This window comes from Saimiri boliviensis, chromosome 3 (assembly GCF_048565385.1).
Source record: "Saimiri boliviensis isolate mSaiBol1 chromosome 3, mSaiBol1.pri, whole genome shotgun sequence".
In the NCBI taxonomy this organism is placed as follows: Eukaryota; Metazoa; Chordata; class Mammalia; order Primates; family Cebidae; genus Saimiri; species Saimiri boliviensis.
In genome coordinates this window covers 141,719,782-141,736,954 of record NC_133451.1, presented here as the reverse complement: position 1 = coordinate 141,736,954, position 17,173 = coordinate 141,719,782, and the positions used below count along the sequence as shown (strand labels likewise).

General features: G+C 38.0%; 1 protein-coding gene across 3 annotated transcripts in view; it reads left to right on the top strand.

Moving 5' to 3' along the window:
- Nucleotides 1-17,173, top strand: part of ARHGAP10 (Rho GTPase activating protein 10) — a 337,781-nt gene that overhangs the window by 226,961 nt on the left and 93,647 nt on the right. For all 3 annotated transcript variants that reach the window (XM_003927990.4, XM_074396841.1, XM_074396842.1), the window contains 3 exons: nucleotides 4,837-4,895; nucleotides 12,712-12,817; nucleotides 14,800-14,959. In XM_003927990.4, the coding sequence (XP_003928039.2) occupies nucleotides 4,837-4,895; nucleotides 12,712-12,817; nucleotides 14,800-14,959 (325 nt within the window). The remainder of the gene's footprint in view (nucleotides 1-4,836; nucleotides 4,896-12,711; nucleotides 12,818-14,799; nucleotides 14,960-17,173) is intronic.

Sequence of the window (17,173 nt, the reverse complement as noted above, 5' to 3'; positions counted from 1 at the left end):
GATTTCTAGCAACATGTTCATTACAGCAGTTTTCCATTGTGAGGGGACAGATGAGTGGTTTTGTGATGTTTCTAGTCAAATGATTTCACCTGGAGGAAACTTTCTTTTAAGCCTGGAAATTGTAATGGGACGTTTTGGGAAGGAAATGCCAGCCTAGGTAAATATTATGATTTATATCCCCCAACAGATCCCAACGAGTGGCAAAGAGAGGTAGCTCAAAAACATGTCAGGTGGGAGGCTGAGAGTTGCAGTGACTCAGCAGAATACATTTTGTATGAGAAACTTGTCATTTGTATGACTGCTTCCCTAAGGTTAACAATATTTATTTTTTATGCTGCATTGCCTAGCTAGACATATGGCAGTGATATAAGTAATGTGTAGAAGATATTCAGATACAAATGCATTTTTATTGGTAAATAAATGTTCTCTGTCGTTTTCTTTTCTTTCTTTTCTTTTTTTTTTTTGAGATGAAGTTCCGATCTTTTTGCCCAGGCTGGAGTGCAATGGCGCAATCTGAGCTCACCGCAACCTCCGCCTCCTGGGTTCAAGCAATTCTCCTGCCTCAGCCTCCCAATTAGCTGGGATTACAGGCATGCACCACCATGCCAGGCTAATTTTGTAGTTTTAGTAGAGACGGGGTTTCTCCATGTTGGTCAGGCTGGTCTCGAACTCCGGACCTCAGTGATTTGTCTGCCCGGGCCTCCCAAAGTGCTGGGATTACAGGCGTGAGCACTGCACCTGGCCCTCTGTGGTTTTTCTAAGTGTTGTCATTTCTCCCAACCCCGCTTTTCTTTTCAGCACCCTTTAACTTTCCTTCTCTGCTAGATAACCATTTTTCTTTTTTGTTACTTCCTGCTTGTCTATATTTTGAAACGATCCCCTAAAGGCTTACTTCTGATTGGTCCTTCTTTCTCCTTATTTAGGCTGTGGTCTAGTTGATTTTTTTTTTTTTCCCCCATTTTCTTCTTGAAATGGGAATATAGGGGAGAAGGAGAGGAAATAAGAGCAGGACTTTTTCACTCATGCATTACGTTTTAGTTTATGGTTGTCATTATGTGTTTGTATGTACATACCACACCATCATAAATTGTATGTAAGGAATATATGTACCTAAATATTTTTTCTTTTATTTTTCAATTTTCCTTTCAAAACATAAAAAAAAAAGAGACAGGATCTCACTTCATTGACTAGGCTGGTCTTGAACTCCTGGCCTCAAGGCCTCCTGGCTTGGCCTCCCGAAGCACTGGGTTTACAGGTGTGAGCTACCATGCTTGGTCTATTTTTATTTGTTTTTTAGACAGCTTTATTGAAACGTAGTTGACATACAATAAGCTGCATGTATTTTTAGTGTACATTTTTATAAGTTTGATATATGTACACCTTTGAAACTATCACCATAATCAAGGTAGCGACCCTATGCAAAAAGTTTCCTCCTACCATTTGAAAGCTCTCTCTCACATCCCACCAAAGTAGCCTCATCCACTGGTAACCATCAACATGCTTTCTGTCATATAGTTAATTTGCATTTCCTGTAATTTCATATAAATAGAATTATACAGTGTATACTTGAAATCTGTATTATTTTACTTAGGATAATTAGATTCACCTATGTTGTAGTATATTCCTGGAGTTTTTCCATCTCACTGCTAAACTAATGGACCGTTTTACAGATATACCAGCATTTTGAAAAATCAGTTCATCTGCTGAAGGATATTTAACTTGTTTGTAACTTTTGGCTATTGCACATAAAGCTGCTAAAAATATTTGTATACATATATTTGAGTGGACATAGGCTTTCATTTCTCTTGGATAAATCCCAGGAGTGGAATATTTAGAACATGTGGTAGGTGTATGCTTAACTTTTTGGGAAACTGATAGACTTTCTTCCAAAGTTGATGTATTTCTTTACCTCCTTACCAGCAATGTACAAAAGTTCGAATTCCTTTACATTCTTGCCAACTCTTAAGATGGTCAGTCTTTTTCAGTTTAGCCATCCTAATAGGTATGTGGTAGAATTTTATTGTGCTTTTAGTTTGCACTTCCCTAATGACCAGTAATGTTGAACTCTTTTTTCCATGTGCTTATTTTCCATTGATATATTTTCTTGAGTAAAGTGTCTATACATATCTTTTGCCCAATTTAAAAAAACTTAGATTGTCATATTGTTTTAAAAGTTAAAAAAAATATGTTTTGAATACGAGTCATTTCTTAGATATCTGCTTTGCACATATTTTTTTTTCACTCGGTAACTTGTTTTTTCATTCTCTCAATTGTGTCTTTCAAAGAGAAGTTTCAATTTTGAGGAAGTCTAGTTCATTAGTTTTTCTTTTGATGGACTGGCTTTTGATGCTATATTAAGAAATGTTTGTACTTATTCAAGGTCACAAAGGTTTTCTTCTATAGGTTCTGTAGTTTTAGGTTTTACACTTAGTTCTATGATCTGTTTTGAGTTAATTTTTACATAAGATATGAAGTGTGAATTCAAGTTCATTTTTGCCTAGGGATGTCCAGTTGTTCCATTACCATTTTGTGGGAGAGGCTGTTATTTCTCCTAAATTGTCTGTTGAGATGATCGTATAGTTTTCTTTTTGTTTGGTGAAGTAGATAGATTTTTTTTTTTAATATACTAAGCTAGTGTTGTATTCCTGTGATTAACTCAGCTTGTGACATATTATTCTTTTATTTATCTTGTGGGATTTGATTTAGTAACATTTTATTTAGAAAAATTGCATCTATGTTCATGAGTGATACTGGTCTTTAGTTTTCTCATGTCTTTCTCGTAATGTAACTTTGATATTAGGATAAGGCTTAACTCACAGAATGAATTAGAAATTATTCCCTCTTCTATTTTCTGGAAGAATTGACATAGAATTAGTAGTTTTTCTTTCTTAACTGGTAGAATTCATTCAGTGACATCATCTGGCCCTAGAGTCTTGTAACTGGCAAGATTTTTAACCACAAATTCAATAGGACCTCTCGGGTTATCTATTTCTTAAGCAGACTTTGGTATTTTGTGTCTTTTAATACATTTGTCCATTTCATCTGAATTGTCGAATTTATGGGCATGAAATTGTTCATAATATTTCTTTATTTTCTTTTTAATGTCTTTAGAATCTGCACTGATTCTGCAGTTACCGTTCTCATTCCTAGCATTGTTTTCTCTCTCTTATTTCCTAATCATTCTGGCTAGATTGATCAGTTTTACTGATTATCTTAAATATACGGTTTTGAATTAATTTATTTTCTCTTATTATTTTTCTGTTTTCTATTTTATTGATTTCTGCTTGATCTTATTTCTGTTCTTCTGCTTACTTTGGGTTTAATTTACACTTTTTTCCTCATAGCTCATTAAGATACAAAATGAAGTGCTTGTTTTATGGCCCTTCTTTTCTAATATAGGTATTTAGTACTATACAGTTTCCTCTTAGTACTGCTGTACCATCATCTTTCAAATTTTGATATGTTGTGCTTTTATTTCATTCATTTCAGAATACTTTCTAACTTCTTTCTTTTGAGTTTTCCAGATATCTTTCTGTTATTGATTTTTAATCCAATTTTTGTTATAATCAGAGAACATACTCTGTATGATTTGAACCCTTTTTATTTTTTGAGATTTGTTTCATGGCCCAGAATATGGTTCATCTTGGAAAATAAATGGGCTGTATGTACGGGGATTGTATGTTCTGCTTTTGAGTGGAGTGTCATTTAGGTGACAGACATGCCCAGTTAGGTTAAGTTGGTTGATATTTTTGTTCAGATCTTCTGTGTCCTGATTTTTCTGTCTACTTGTTCTGTTACTGAAACGGAGAGGTATTTAAATCTCTGATGATAGTTGTGGATTTGCCTGTTTCTCCTTGCAGTTCTGTCAGTTTTTGCTTCGAGTGGTTTTGGGCTCTCTTATTAGATCTGTTAACATTTAGTATTGTTTTGGCTTCTTGACGAGTTGACACTTTTGTCAATATGAAGTGACCTTCTTTATCCCTAGCAATATTCTTGGCTTTGCATATGTTAAAGTATTTTGTTTGTGCATCTTTTGTTTTTGTTTTTTTTAACATTTGAAGCAGAATTTCTGAGTTACAGGATTGTAACCTTTTAAAAGTTCTTAATATCTTGCAAGATTACCCTCCTGAAAGGCTATACAGACTGACACTTACCTAGGTATTCTTTGTTTATAAAGCTAGGTGCTCTGGTCTTTTATAATATTAAAATATGTAGCAAGGTGGACTGAACTGTCGTATTCTGTAGATCACAGGATAAAATAAACTACCTTATGTAACTTGTTTTGTAGACTGAAAATGCTGTGTATATTTTTAAAGTTGTCATCAATTTTATTTCATCTCTTATTTTATAGGCATAAAGATAAATTCTTACTTTTGTAATATATTTAAGCAGAGAGGATTTGAGGTTGTTTTCTATGTATTTTATGTGGAACCTTCATCTAATACCTTGGAGATGATATTTCAAAATTGTTTGCTTACATTTGGTTAGATGGTATGTTAGGCTTTAAATACATTAATGTTTAGAAGGAATTTTTATATATAAAACCAGATGTTCACAAAGGTACTTTCCCAGATTAGATATGAAATACTGTATGCTTAGATCTAATAGGGATTTGTGGCTGCTTAGGCTTTGTTAGTGCTTGGTGCCAACAGCAGTTGATAAAGTGATCTGTTTGATTTCTGTATCTTTTTTTGATATGTAAAGGTATTCATTCCCTAGGGAACTTTTACACATTAATTAAGAAATGTGCAACCTATTTTAACATCCTTTCATAAAAAAACTCAGAAGTGACTTGTTGGATTTATTTGATAATTCTGAGCTGTTCTTTTCATACAGGAGTCTTCCAGAGCCTCTCATGACCTATGAGTTACATGGAGAGTTCATTGTTCCAGCCAGTAAGTATTATGTAAAGGTACATAGAAACAGCTTTGTAGTTGATAGTGAGCATAAACTAAACATTTCCATATGAAAAATTCAACTTGCTATTGCTATTTGTGTTAAAAAGAGAAATCACTTTAAATGGTGTTTGGTCCCTCCCCCTAGCCTTACAAGGTGCATAAAAGGATCAGTATATTCATTCATTTGTTCATGTGTATTAATCATTTCCTATTATGTTACTGGATATCCAGGACAGGATTCTTGTCCCTATGAGACAATTCCGTAGCAAGTATTGGGGCATACTTACTTCTCATTATACTATAAAATGTACAGTAATGGCATGAGCAAAATGCTGAGGGAACACAGAAGTATTTAACTTGTGAAAGGTTGGGGAGATGAGCAGATTTGGAAAGATTAGTAGTTTGGAGATGGCTTCACATAGAAGGATATTCAGATCTAAATTACAGACAGAAGGAATATTACGAGATAATGCCAGGAGCCCAAACAGTGTTTGATACAAAGTGAATTATATGCGATCAAATGTTAAATGAAAAAGGCCTGTTGTTGGTGAATTTTGTGATTGGATTTTTTGTGAGTCACACTCATTTGAGGCTTTCTTGTTTTCTATTATCATATAGCTCACTTTTTATACTTGATGCTTGTTGTTTAATCATCACAGCCTCCGAAGTACACTGGTGTTAGGTATTTCATAGTGAAGGAAATGAAGGCTAAGACGTTAAGTAACTTGCCAGATTATAGGGAGCCTTATTTAAAATTCAAAAGCCTAGTTCCACTAGCTGAAACCTGCAGTATTGGTTTTCACAGGTGCACTGACAGTAGCTGTAATTGTATTTTCATTTCCTTTTATTTTCTCCTTTTGGCTGCATTCCACAGTTTAATCTGTTGAAAAACTTAGAGCATTCCCTTTGGGACCAATGTTAACTGCTGCCTGAACATTGCTCTAAATGTTACCTCCTTGTGAGGTCCCAGCTCCAGCCAGTGTAAGGGTTCCTCCTGCATTACAGGAAGAAGTAGTGTATAGGCCCCATTAGACTATACATATAAAAGAGGCTTTTGGAAAAGCAAAAATTGGGTTCTATGAACTTATGTTTTCACATGGAGAGAGGATATTTAAAAAAAAAAAAAGAGAATTTGAGATCAAGGGAGTGGGGGAAAATTTTCTCGGCAAAAACTCAAATAAATGCTGAGTTGTTTTGATTTCTTCCCTGTGGCATTTTTGGCAAACTGGGAAGAGAGAAATAAAATTTAGTTGGAGGACAATTGTTTCATGTTGTTTGCCTTAGAGACTGGAAAAATCAAAAGACTGCCAATTTTAATCTAGAATCCTTTGAGAATTAGGGAAAGATAAAGTGATTATGGAATAAGGTTTTAAATGACCACAATCATTAGTGTTATCATCCTACCCCATAACTGATGGCAGTGTATTTGAAATTGGAATGTTAGTATATTTTACCAGATGAAGAGATTCCTAAGAGGTAGGAACTTTCTTCTTAAGAGGTAATAGAATCTGTGGGGATAGAAAATAAGTTTAAAGAGTTTGTTGAAGGTATCTTTGAACAGCGTGGTGATAAGGATTGTGGAAACGCAGATAGTATCGTCCCCTTGTGTTTTGCTTCCTGACTTTGTGGGAATGCTGTGATAGTCTTCACAGTAATTTGGATAACAGGACTGTCAGAAAGAAATACTGTTTCTACTGTAATCATTGGCATGGATTTGCACCTAAGTGCAGTTGTGGTTGGAATGGGACCTGTAGTAAGTTGATGTAATGAGGAAAAAGTACATATATAAAATGGGTGTATTTTAGGGGCCAATGTTTCCAATGTAGACTTAAATTTTTTATTTTAATCTCTTGAGCACCCTTATCGGCACTCATAGCGTCTTCTAGAGACTGGGAACGAGCTCCTAATCTTTTACATATGGACTTTTAAGTGTCGAATAAAATAGTGACAGAAATCAGGTGGCCAGAATTAGTCTCCTCTTTTGAATGTTGTTGGAAAATCGGGATTGTGGTTAAGCTGTCATTTTCTGTGAACAATGACACAGCTTACCTTGTTTTGCCCAAGTGTCTGTTAGCTGAGCTGACTGCTAAAATTACCAAGCATCAGCAGTCTTTGTTACCACTTCTCACACCAGCCTGAAGACTAATTTTTGATTCTTCTCAGTCATGTGCAGTGGTTTCCATCTGTTCTGTGGTGATGAGATCGTCTCTTCTCTTCTACCGTCCCTGCTGAGAGTTCTCAAGGTTTCTCCTGGGTCCCATCATTTTCTCTTACCAGTTTCTTCCCTGTAGTTTTCTGTTGTGAACCTCCATGCTAATTTCTGGAGTTCATGATACAAATACAAATTTCATTTCTATTTTGTCACCACAAAAAACACATTTTTTGTTGTTGTTGTTCCTGTTCTAAAAAAAAAATCAACTTTCTGTTCAAGGTCGACTGCAAAACATTTTTTTCTTTAAAAAAATTAGGGGCCAGGTGCGGTGGCTGAAGCCTGTAATTCCAGCACTTTGGGAGGCCGAGGCAGGTGGATCACACGGTCAAGAGATCGAGACCATCCTGGTCAACATGGTGAAACCCCATGTTGACTAAAAATACAAAAAAATACAAAAATACAAAAAAATTAGCTGGGCATGGTGGCGTGTGCCTGTAATCCCAGCTACTCAGGAGGCTGAGGCAGGAGAATTGCCTGAACCCAGGAGGCGGAGGTTGCAGTGAGCCGAGATCGCGCCATTGCACTCCAGCCTGGGTAACAAGAGTGAAACTCTGTCTCAAAAAAAAAAAAAAAAAAAGAAATTTAGGAAAGTTAATTTAACTTTCTCCGTTAGCTGAGTTCCAAACTACACTTGCTAAAAGGAACCTAGAGACCATCCATCTTGGGGGAGACTATAATGGATTTTTGACATAGAAATTCATAAGATGAAAAATGCAGTTACCTGGTCTATGAGAAATGCAAAAAGATGGTGTCCACCACCGGAAGGCAGGCAGGCATCCAGCTGGATGCCTTACTGCATGATTTCTACTGCCTTTGAGAGTGTTGTAGACCATGGTCTGTGTGTTAGCCTTTTGGCTTCAAAGTCATTGCTGTATCATTTTGATAAGAATGGACTCAAGCCTCAAGGTTGGAGTCATGGTGATTAGTACGAGAATGACAACTGAAGACCGAATGCTGGTTTTACCAGAAGGATGATCTGACTGTCACTCAAACCAAAACGGTCGTGTTGCTATGTTCAATATATTTTCATCCTGTAGTCAAGTTACTTGGGAAGCAGCAGCATTACCACAAAGGCCTTTTGTTATTTATCATGAGAAACATAACTATAATCGGATCCAAGACATTGGTGTTTGCCTAACCAGAATGTTCTCTCCTTTTCAATAAACCTACCTGGGAGCAAGACAAAAATCTTGTGATTTTTGCTGGGGAAGGGCTCAGAAACCCAGGAATTAAGGGAGCTGAATGCTTAATGGCATGCCTTGCTCGTAGCCCGATGTATTCATTTCACAGTAGATGCGAACGCCACAGGAGAACTGCAACACTTGATGTCTGTTGACTGAAGCACCTTATCCCTTGGGAAGTGTTTGGATGGTTACTGCTAATAGATTTCTAAAATTACAGTATTACGGACTTGTGACATTTCAATATTGAAATAATTTATCTGCCTGTATGTCTTTGATAAGCTCCACTATCACATCTTTTTCAGTTTCTGTTAGTTGGCACAGCATCATAAGCAGATGGACATTACAGTGTGGTAGATGCTGATTTGTAGTTACACAATTAAAATGCCTTTTCCACTACAGTAAGCTCCTAATTCCCTGGCATATTTCAAGAATTTGATATTATGATTAATTTAGTATCCTAGTTTTTTTTTAAAAGGTAGGCTGTTCATTCTTTGTCAATCAGTAGGAATTAAAATAAAATAAATTACATTAGCATAAGCAACTTTAGATGACTTCAGAAACTTTTTAGGAGTACCTGAAAGATGTTTTGTTGTAGCTACATAGAAATGCTTGCTAATAGAAAGCTCTAATTAATGTCAAAACAAGATAGAGAAAAATGGTTTTATTTTAAAAGCCTAAAGAGTATTTTTTTGTTTTGTTTTTGTTTAAGAAGAAAAAGTCTTGGCAGAAATGTATGTGCGATTTTAAAATAGATAGGGATGGGCTAGCAGGAGAAAGACTTGAGATAGTGAAAGGTTTTGACGCTATTTTCAAAGTCGATTCCACTATTTTGAGAAATGAAGAAAGTAATTCATAGAGGGTGAGAAACTATTTCTCTAGCTTGTGTTTCTAAATAATGAATCCTGAAGTATTTAAACTAGTTTTTCACTGGAAAAAGATGATTATTAATGGCAAGATAGACTCACAAGTTAGTGGTAGCTTTTTAGTGCAAAGTTTTTCAAACTTTTTAATTTTTGCAATATAAAATTCTTATCCTCAGGGGTTATCCTTTTCTTTCTTTGGGATTTTGACTGTTTTGCAGAGTCTCTGCTTTAATTCTATTTTTTGAAATCAAAGCTGTGCATTGATACTGTTATATTGTTTTTATTTTCTTTAGCGTTAATGATTACTGTCTTGGTTTTTACACCAGCTTAATAACTGGATTATAATTTATCATGTAACTCTTTAGACAGTTATGTTTTTGTTTTCAGTGATAAATTTAGTTTGTATCTAGAAGTTTTTTTTTAATAATATAATATGAATTGTGTTCTTTACGTGCCTTTTAATTTCTTAGCCTTTTGGCATTCTGTCTCTTTAGCAACAACTGTCTTGGTGTCCTCTATTGTAAAATATCATTTCTCCTTCTCAAACACTATTATGAGGAACAAACTTATCTTTGCAAACATTTAAGCAATCTAAGTGTTCATAAAATCGATGTTACAAAGTATTCCATTTAATGACACTGAAAAATGTCCATGATATATTAAATAACATAGGTTGTTTAGGCATTTCATTACAAGAAAGGAAGGAAAACTCTGCAGGATTTATTCCTAAAATTTACCAGTTTATTTTAGGATGAGATTTATTATGGGTAGCTTTAAGTGAACTTTTCGTCGAAATGTAATGTGGTTTCAAATCAGTATACATCTTAATGAATTTTCACGTGTAATCAGCTCCAGATCAAGCAATCAAACATCATCAGAAGCCCTTTCTCATGCCCATGTGGCCATTATCCACCCCTATGAAGCGCAACCACACTCCTGATGTTGTAGGTTGGGGCTGCAGCATTTGAACTTTATGTAAATGGAGTAGAGTATATTCTGTATCTGGTTTCTTTTACTCATCTTGTGAGATTCATCCATGTTATATAAAGCAGTCGTTCATTTGTTCTCATTGCATTCCATTTGAATAAACCACAATAGATTGATCTGCTCTACTGTTAATGGACATTTTTTTTTTTTTTACCCCAGTTTTGAGCTGATAGAACGCCGCTGTGAATGTAGGAGAATGTATCTTTTAATGAGCATTTATGTACCATGAGTGGAATTTTCAGTCAGTCATAGGGAATGGTGTGTTCAGCTTTAGTAGATAACTGCCAAACACTTCTCCAGAGTAATTGAACCCTTTAATGGTTCCTGCCTAGTTAGTGTATGGAAGTTTCAGTTGCCTCATGTCCTTGCCAAAGCTTAGTATTCATTTAAAGCCATTCTGTCGGTATTACTCTCTCATTGTGGTTTTAATTTCTTTTTCACTAGTAACAGGTTTATTCTGTGTTCATAGTTTTTTTTGGTCATAAGAATAAATATTTTTTGCCTGTTTGCCTTTTAGGTTATATCACCCTTTTTTCCCTAATCGGTTTTTTCTTTCTAATCTGATTGCATGCTATTTATTATATATATGAGATACATAATTTCTCATATATTAATAAAATATATGTTATTTCTCATATATATATTTCAGATTTTTAGTACTTTGTACTAAAGTCATTTTCTCTGTATTGTCCAAGATTTTAGTATTACAGGTATTTAATCTTTGTCATAAGGAAAGAAACTATTATCATTTGGAAAAAATAAATGCCCCTTTCTTGATCTGCTTTACCTCTTTCCCATTTTCTTCTTTTTTGCTTACTGAACAAGTGTTCTGAATTTTCACCCCTTCTCCAGAAGCTCCCTTTTTGTTTAACCTTCTCATTTTCATAGAAAGGGGCTCTCCGTAAACTTGGTGATGCCAGGGCGGCTTTTCCTGTCTTTCCATTTTGATCTCTCCTTAGCTCTCAAGTCCACTGGCAGTGCCCAGCCTTTGTGGCTTCTTCTCACTTGCCTTCCTGATGACATCGAACCTCGCTGGTCCCCCCACCTCTTCCTTCTCCTCGGTTGCATGGCCTGCTTGTCTTAGCCCTTGACTTCACATCTTCCTGTACATCTTTGGAGCTCTTTTCCCCGCAGTGCACTCAGTTAGCTTTCTGTAGAAGTTGGGCAGCTTCGTTAAGAGAATGTGTTAGTTTCCCAGGGCTGCTGGAACTACTAACCACGTGGCTTCCAAGAAGAGGCATTTATTTCGTCACTATTCTAGAGGCTGGAAGTCTGAAATCAAGATGTCGGGAGGGCCGTGCTCCCTCTGAAGGCTGTAGGAGGGATCCCTCCTTGCCACTCCAGCTTCTAGTGGTTCCTGGCAGTCCTTAGCCTCCGTTGGCTTGTAGGGCCTTCATTCCAGTCTCTGCCTGTGCAGTGACAGGACAACCTCCGCTGTGCTGTCTGCACATGACCGCCACCCCTCTCTTTGTTTCTTATAAGGATGCCAGTCATATTGGATGAAGAGACCCCACCCTACTTCATTATGATCTCATCTGAACTGACATCTGCAACAACTCTCTTCCCAAATAAGGCGTGTACTAAACACGCCTTTTTATTCGGATGTTTTGACATCTGGGGCCCCACTGACCTGAGGAGACTGCCCTTCCCAGTGCTAGCCAATTCCTGGAGATATTAAACCTTTGCAGGCCTTTCATGTGGAACTCTCCAATCCAGAGCCCCCTTACCCCCCTCCCTGCCAGCCTCCTCTGCGGACCCTTTCACTGCAGGTTGCACTCTCCTGCTCTCGTCACTTCAGTCCCAATTACCAGCAAATAGGGAGAGCCCCTCCACTGCACTGCCCACTGAAATCATTTAAACCACCCAGTCCACACCCTGCCTCATCCATTCCTTCTTGCAGAAACTACAGTAAGGGCTTTGCCTGTGCTCTTCGTTCTTCCTCTGCCTCTTGATCGATGCTGGTGCTTCCCCACATGGCTCTGCGCAGCGTGCTGTGCCGTCTGCTTCTAGGGCTCTGCGAGTCTAAACTTTTCCCTTCCTGACAGTCATTTCGGTGCATGCCTTGGCATACCTGATGACATTAAATCCCGACAGTAACACTCCGAGTTCTAAGGGCTAGAACTTCACGGTTTTTTTGTTTTTTGTTTTTTTGGGGGTGGGGAAATCCAATTCAATCTGTAATGTGCAATAGCGTATTTGCCGATGTTTTACTTGTATTCCATTGTGGCGTGACCCACTAACTAAACTACATCAAGTAAATGACAAATAGACATGAAACGCAGCATGCTGGAAGGAGAAGCTACAGCAGCTGTGTGTTCTTTAATATAAATGGAGGGAAAGGCACCGATCGCAGCCACGTTGAAATTACCTCATCAGGGGAGGCACGAGAATATTCATCATAAGGAGAAAGTTTTTTTTTCTTTTAAAGGTGGCAAAATATGTATACATTCTCCATGTTTGATAATCTTCAACAGAGGAGCTATTGTCATTGTTTATCTTGGGAAATGTATTTGATTTTGAGTTCTCTACTAATTTTTCTGTCTTCTTCTTTTTTTTTTTTTTTAAAGAAAGCGGCAGCCCAGAATCTCGTGTGAATGCAATCCATTTCTTGGTACACAAACTGCCAGAGAAAAATAAAGAGATGTTGGATATTTTGGTGAAACACTTAACTAAGTAAGCCTCTTTTTCTTCCTTTTAACCTTCCTCCCTATGCTTTAGGTGCTGGGTAGTGATCTGGGATTTGCGACAGGTGGAACTGGGGCTGCATACACAAGACGCCAAGGACCACACCTGGAAGGGCAGGCTGGCCGTTTGACTCATTGTGTGTGTTTTGGATGAGCCTGCTGAAATATGCTTTCATGAAGCTGTATAATTATTTGCTTAACATCTCTGCCAGCAACTCAGGGTTTGATTTGAAGTGAAAGAAGAGAATATTATACATTCCCTATACAGAGATTCTGGAAATGTGATGATAAGTTTGTTAGAATATTAGCTTGGTTTCACACGTACCTAACTCTCAAGTTTGAACATGTCCTTTTAGTTGGCTAAATTCAATAATGGGTAGTTATTTCTTAGATTTCGTTCTCATTTCTTTCTTCTTTTAAAAGCAAGCAAAATCAAATTCGTGGAGAAATCAGCCCTTTACATAGAGCGATTATTCTAACCGTAGAATTTTAGAGGTGAAAGGAAGCTGAAGACTACGGTGGGCTTGTTGGGATGTCTCCCTGTCGTAAGTCAAAGAGCATCTGTAACTGCTTACTCTGCCTCCTCCTCTGTAGTTCTATCACCTACCTCACTCCAGTTTTTTTTGTTTTTTGTTTTTTTTTTTTTTTGAGACAGAGTGTCTCTCTGTCACCCAGCCTGGAGTGCAGTGGCACTGCAACCACCGCCTCCTGGGTTCAAGCAATTCTCCCGCCTCAGCCTCCTGAGTAGCTGGGATTACAGGTGCACACCACCGCACCTGGCTAATTTTTGTATTTTTAGTAGCGATAGGGTTTCACCATGTTGGCCAGGCTGGTTTTGAACTCCTGACCTCAAGCGATCCACCCCCCTTGGCCTCCCAAAATGCTGCCTTTATAGGTATGAGCCACCACACCCAACTATATTTTAGAATCTTTATTTTACATATAAAGGAAATGAAGATCAGAAGATACTGTGATTTGTCAAAGGTCCCATTACTAGTTTAGCCATTTATTCATTTGGCCAACAAATACTTAGTGATGAATGCCTTTTTTAGGTGCTAGTGGATACATAGTTGAATAAGATTAAGTCCCAACTTTCATGAAGCTTATTTTCTGAAGGGAGGAAGATGAAAAACAGATTACAAATAAAAACGTAAAATAGCTTCAGATGATAAGTGGCAAAAACACAAAGCAGAGTAAGGGGACAGAGCATATTTTGAGTGTGAGACTATAAAACATGTTATTATGCAAAGTCTTTTTGAGGGTGACATCTTTGAGTTGAGACCTGAATTAACTTGCAGGGCTGCAGAGAACAGTTGTCTAGGTGGTTCACTGCACAATGATATTAGGCTGAAGGAGTGATTGTGGGTGCTTTGACCAAACTCTGCATGCTTTTACAAAGGTACTATGCAGTCTAGTATTCCTTGGAAGCAAAAGTATAATGACATGGGGAAAGAGGGAGCTTTCTAAGAAGAGGGGAACAGTATATTAAGGCTTTTGGGGGAAGCAATCTCAGCACGTACAGTTGGTCCTTTGTGAGTCCTGCATTGGCAGGTTCAACGAGCTGCTGATCAAAAATAGTGTTCCCTGTGGACATGAGGGTTGACTTTTTTTTTTTTTTTTTTTTATCCGTGTGTTTACTGGATTGACTGTGGGACTTGAACATCTGCAGATTTTGGTGTCTACAGAGGTCTTGGCATCAATTTCCAGGGAATACTGAGGGCCAACTGTACATGGAATTATTAAGAGAGCCATTGTGGCTACAGCAGAGCACCAATGAGAGGGAAGTAAGGGAGTATGCAGGAGCATCAGCAGGGAGGGTTGCTCGGACCTGGTTATTTCAGAGGTAGATGTTGAGGGTGGTTAAGTCTCTTGACCCCTTGCTTTTAAGGATATACAGAATTGCAGACCGTTTACAGTCCACAATTTTTGCCCCTTTGATTAAACAGATTCCTCTCCCCTTATCAATTTTAGTGTTTCAAATCACTCCAAGCAGAACCTAATGACCGTGGCAAACTTAGGAGTGGTGTTTGGACCAACTCTGATGAGGCCACAGGAGGAAACTGTCGCTGCCATCATGGACTTGAAGTTTCAGAATATTGTTGTGGAAATCTTAATTGAAAACCATGAAAAGGTAAAATTCTTTTTTTTTTTCTTTAAGAGATTTTTGTTTTCGGCTTACTGCCATGCAATACACAACGATCCTCTTAGATTTCCCTTCTTTTTCTCTCTGTTTAAAATACTATTTTATTCTCACTATGATGAGCTTGGTTCTAAGTTCTCATTGAGCTTCTGTCTTATGGAGTTCCATAGTCTTTTGTTATCTCACTGGTTTAATGAAGAAGCATTTAATCCAGATGCGAGTGAATATCAAGGCAATTGTGAACTGTTTGTTTTTTGTTACTTTTATTCCTGTCTTTGGATTTCTCACTCAAATTCTATGTGTCACAGTGACCCTGTACTCTTGATGAAGTTAGGGCTTTGCAACTTGCAAGAGAAGATAAGGCAAGTAAGGTTGAAAGGATGTAAGATGGGGCCAGAGGACCATGAGCATCATTGAGAGTAGGGGTTGAGAGTCATCAAGGCCAGCCCCTGCTCTGCACCTGGGAGGTTGCCTGCCCTGCAACGAGTCTTCCTGGTTGCACCTGACTGTTGTGAATCGCATGTAAAGGAGGAGAAGTTAGGGAAGGGTAAACTCTTCAAATAGGCTCAGGCAGGGCCTCTGGGCAGTGGGGAAGGGTACATATTTCTGGGGTGTGGTGGATGTGTTTGAGCTTGGTTTGACTCAGGAGATCCATGTTGGGGTGAGCAGAAACTGCTTTAATACACTGTACCCTCCCACCATACCCACTCAACATATTAAATCCTGGAAATAAGTACTCTTCATGATTGTCACCTTGGGATCGCTTTCCGAAATTATTGTTGTTTCCTCCTTGATTGCATATTGTCTACGGCTACTCTTAGGATAAAACAACAGAGTCTGGTCATGACAACAGAGACCAGATAGCCTGCAAGGCAAAACTATGTACTGCCTGGTCCTTTACAGAAAAGCCTTGCAGATCTCCCATTCTAGACCAATAATTTTCAACCCTGACAAACCGGAATCACCTGAGGTACTCTTTTAAGTGGCATCACAGCCGCGTGTGTCCTGTTCAGTTTTTGCCTTCCTCAGAATTATGGTAAGTAGCCAGCAAGGAGAAGCACTGATCTAGGGAGGAAACATCTCTTCTTTCTCTATTAAGAACTTAGGAGAGGACTTCAGTCTGGAACACAAAAGAAGGTTTCATTCATATCTGAGAGGTTTTTGTTCATAAGAGTTAAAACAAGACCCAAGTATGGCATTTGTTGATGTTAGGTCTGACCCATGGCAGTTTGTGTTTGGGCTCAGAATTGGAAGGAGCTGGTGTCTATGTGGTTTAGCTGGGCTTCATTTATAAGTAGGGATGAGACAATTTATGGGGGAACATATGGCAAAAATGGTTTCAGGATGCCCTTGGAGTGCTGTGCTCGATAGGACCACCTTGAGGGCCTGCCCCTCCCACTGTCTCAAGCCCCCTCAAAATAAAGCTTTCGCTTATTAAGAAAAATGAAGATGGTGACTCATAGTTAAAAGTGTACCTGTTCTTTTTTATATAAGGATGTAAATATAGTTTTTAAAAACACTCTTTAGGACAGTGCTTTTTTTTTTTTGAGATGGAGTCTTGCTCTGTTACTAGGGTGGAGTATAGTGGTGAGATCTTGGCTCACTGCAATTTCTGCCTGCTGGGTTCAAGTGATTCCCCTGCTTCAGCCTCCCAAGTAGCTGGGACTACAGGTGTGCGCCACCATTCCTGGCTAATTTTTTGTGTTTTAGTAGAAATGGGATTTCACCATGTTGGCGAGGATGGTCTTGATCTCCTGACTTCATGATCTGCCCGACTCAGCCCCACAAAGTGCTGGGATTACAGGCGTGAGCCACCATGCTCAGCCAGTGCAGTGCTTTTTAATCTTCTTGGGATCACAGACCTCTGAGAAGCTGACCAAGGTTATTAACCTTTTTATTAGTAACCCAGATAAATGCACATAAATTATTCTTTCCCCTTAATTGTTCTAACATTTTCAATGGGCTCACCTGCATTCCTGTATCTGTGGACTGTAGGTTAAGTATCTCTGGTTTAAAATGAATAATCTCTTAAGCGACTTGCTTTCTTACCTGTTTCTCTGTAATCAAGGGAAAACATGATTTTAAAAACCATATTATTTTCTTTCAAGAACTTTTAGATTTTTTTTTTCTTCACTCAGTCACCTGTAGATCTGCACTTTGCTAATAAACGTTCCTGACTTCTGCCTCTAAGATCGGGAGCTTGAA